This window comes from Palaemon carinicauda, chromosome 4, assembly GCF_036898095.1.
Source record: "Palaemon carinicauda isolate YSFRI2023 chromosome 4, ASM3689809v2, whole genome shotgun sequence".
Lineage (NCBI taxonomy): Eukaryota > Metazoa > Arthropoda > Malacostraca > Decapoda > Palaemonidae > Palaemon > Palaemon carinicauda.
The window spans coordinates 99,752,391-99,755,045 of NC_090728.1; the positions used below are offsets into that span (position 1 = coordinate 99,752,391).

The 2,655-nt window shown below is 37.6% G+C and overlaps 1 protein-coding gene across 1 annotated transcript in view; it reads left to right on the forward strand.

Annotated features, from left to right (window-relative positions):
- The window catches only part of LOC137639577 (uncharacterized), a 5,538-nt gene extending 4,480 nt beyond the window's left edge, over positions 1-1,058 (forward strand). Inside the window, exon 2 of the mRNA XM_068371840.1 lies at positions 603-1,058. Within this exon, the coding sequence (XP_068227941.1) occupies positions 603-1,058 (456 nt within the window). The remainder of the gene's footprint in view (positions 1-602) is intronic.
- The last annotated feature ends 1,597 nt before the right edge of the window (positions 1,059-2,655 follow it).

Genomic DNA, 2,655 nt, shown 5'->3' on the forward strand with positions numbered 1-2,655 from the left:
AAGAATTTTTTTTAATAGTTCTTAATGATAATTACCTAGTTTGTTTTGAGTGTACGTAAGAGACCTTTGGATATTCAGAGATTTTGTATATTGCCGACTGGGGGTTATATAATTTCTCAGAGCTTGGGTATTATTCAAGTGTAACAGATTTATATAAAAACAAACAGGTGAGTTTGGAACTCGGCAGGTTATGTAACTTGCCAGACGTAATATATAATATATATTTTGTGCCCAGACCAGGATCATTATATACTTTTGGTGCCCAGACCCTTCGGATCGAGCGAGTCTGTTTTAGATATTGGTGATAACAGGGCCGTGTTTTGATTAAAGTTTTTAACAGTATAGTGTTGATAGGATTCTGTAGTATTGTTAGGATATATTTTTTTGGAGAGGTATAACACTTTTTGTAAAAGTACAAGATGTCCCTGTTTAATATCCAAGAGTTTTTGAAAAACCCAACTGTTCAGGAATTGTCAGAAGTTAATGTAACTAAAGCTCGTTGGCTCTCTATTTTAATGGCATGTAGTGGCCATGCAACGAGTGGAATGATTAAAGCCCAAATCAAGTGTCTAGCCTTAGAAGCATTGATAAACTCGGGAAAGTTGTCGAAAGAAAATATTGAAGCAACTCATGAACTGTTGGAGGAAGCTGAAGCAGAATTCTTAGTTGAGCAAGGATCAGCTGACCTGGGAACTGAAGGCATGGAAGCAGAAAGGGATGTAGAGGCTGAGATTCGACGAATTGCTGCGGAAGATAATTTGATTAAGTTAAAGAAGATGGTAGAACGAGAAGAAAGAGAGAGAAGACAAGAAGAAAGAGAGAGGGAAATGGAAGAAGGCGGGAAGAAGGAGAAAGGGAAGAAGCCAGAGAGATCGCAAGTCATGCGAGGGAAATGGAAGCAAGGCGAGAGGAAAGAAAGAGAGAAAATTATAAGAAAACGAGAAGGAAGAGGCAGGAGAGATTGCACGACATGCAAGGGAGTTGGGGTTGTTGAAGGCCAGTGCAAATTCGACAACGCAGACAAAAATTACCCCTGTTTTGCACGATCCCGTGTTTAATGCGACGATTGCCCAGAGGTTAATTCCAAATTTCACAGAAGCTCCCGATGAATTCTTCGATCATTTTGAAATGATCGCATTGACGATGGAATGGCCCGAAGATAAATGGTCTGTGTTATTGCAGAGTAGGAAAGGACGCAGTGCTTATCCTGCATTGTCTCAGGATCAGAGGAAGGAGTATCAAGAAGTGAAGAGGAGCGTGCTACAAGTGTATCCGATGACCCCTGATTATTTTAAAGAAAGATTCCGAAGTTTGGGGAAGGACGAGAAGATGACTTTCCTGGATTACGCTTATATGGTACGACGATAATTCTAAAACGTGGGTAGAGGCGGCTAAAGAGATTGAGATGGCTGATTCATAAGAATTGATAGTACTACAACAATATCTATGAGGAAATCCTGAACATATCCGAAAGTACTTGAGAGAGAGAGAGAGAGAGAGAGAGAGAGAGAGAGAGAGAGAGAGAGAGGTGAAGAAATTTGATAAAGCCACTTCTCTGAGTGAATATCATAACATTATCAGTCGTAAACCCTTCTCAGGTATGAAGTTTAAACCATCGTTCCGACGAAGTGTTAAGTAATCGCCGAACCATGGAAACCAGTCCTGTAATACCTATGTGAACAAGTTCAATAGTTACAGCGGAAGTAGCACTGGTACTGTTCCAAAGCATAATGCCATAGTACTATAGCAACAACCATCGAATCGTCCTCCTTCAAGTATCGTGAAAAACGTGCAGAAGGTTAATATTGTCTGTGTTAAGTGTGGCAAGAGAGGTCATATCAGTAAGGAATGTTGATCAAACCAACTGAAAGCAATCGCCCAAATGGTTAAGGATAAATATATATATATATATATATATATATATATATATATATATATATATATATATATATATATATATATATATATATATATATATATATATATATAGATGCGTCGGTAATCGTGTTTGATATAATTTCCATTCTCTGAATTACATGCATTATTTTTCACCCTTTGTTTTATGCCTACACGGTTGTTCTTACGAAAGTTAAATTACAAATACCTCATAAAAACGTATTAAAAATTTTCTAAGAAGAATCCCTTTTGGGTTCAGTGTTTCAACTATATTTTGTTTTCATCAATTGAACATTATCAAGATATATACTGAATGGTAACTTTTAATAAAGAAATAAAAAACATGTTTCCATGACGCATTTTCTTTTTTATTGTATCCATTAAAGACTAGCTTCCTTAATCGAGTCGTGCGGCACGTTCTCCTGAATGTGCAGGTAAAAGGACTAACTTCTGTTAGCTCACCGCAACCTGTTGATAAATGTAAACACAGAACCACTTTCCATCTTATTTGACAGGTTGAAGCCTCGTCTCTCATGCTAATGCCTTCAACATAGCTAAGGGGGTGCTTATAAAATGCGTGTCTTACTTCTTCCCCTACATCTCTCTCTCTCTCTCTCTCTCTCTCTCTCTCTCTCTCTCTCTCTCTCTCCCTTTAAGATTTTTCATTCATGGAAGAAATGAACTCTGTCTCTTTTCACGTTCAAATCGTCAAAGACAGTGAATAGTGAATTATCCATAACCGAATCTCAAGATTCATTC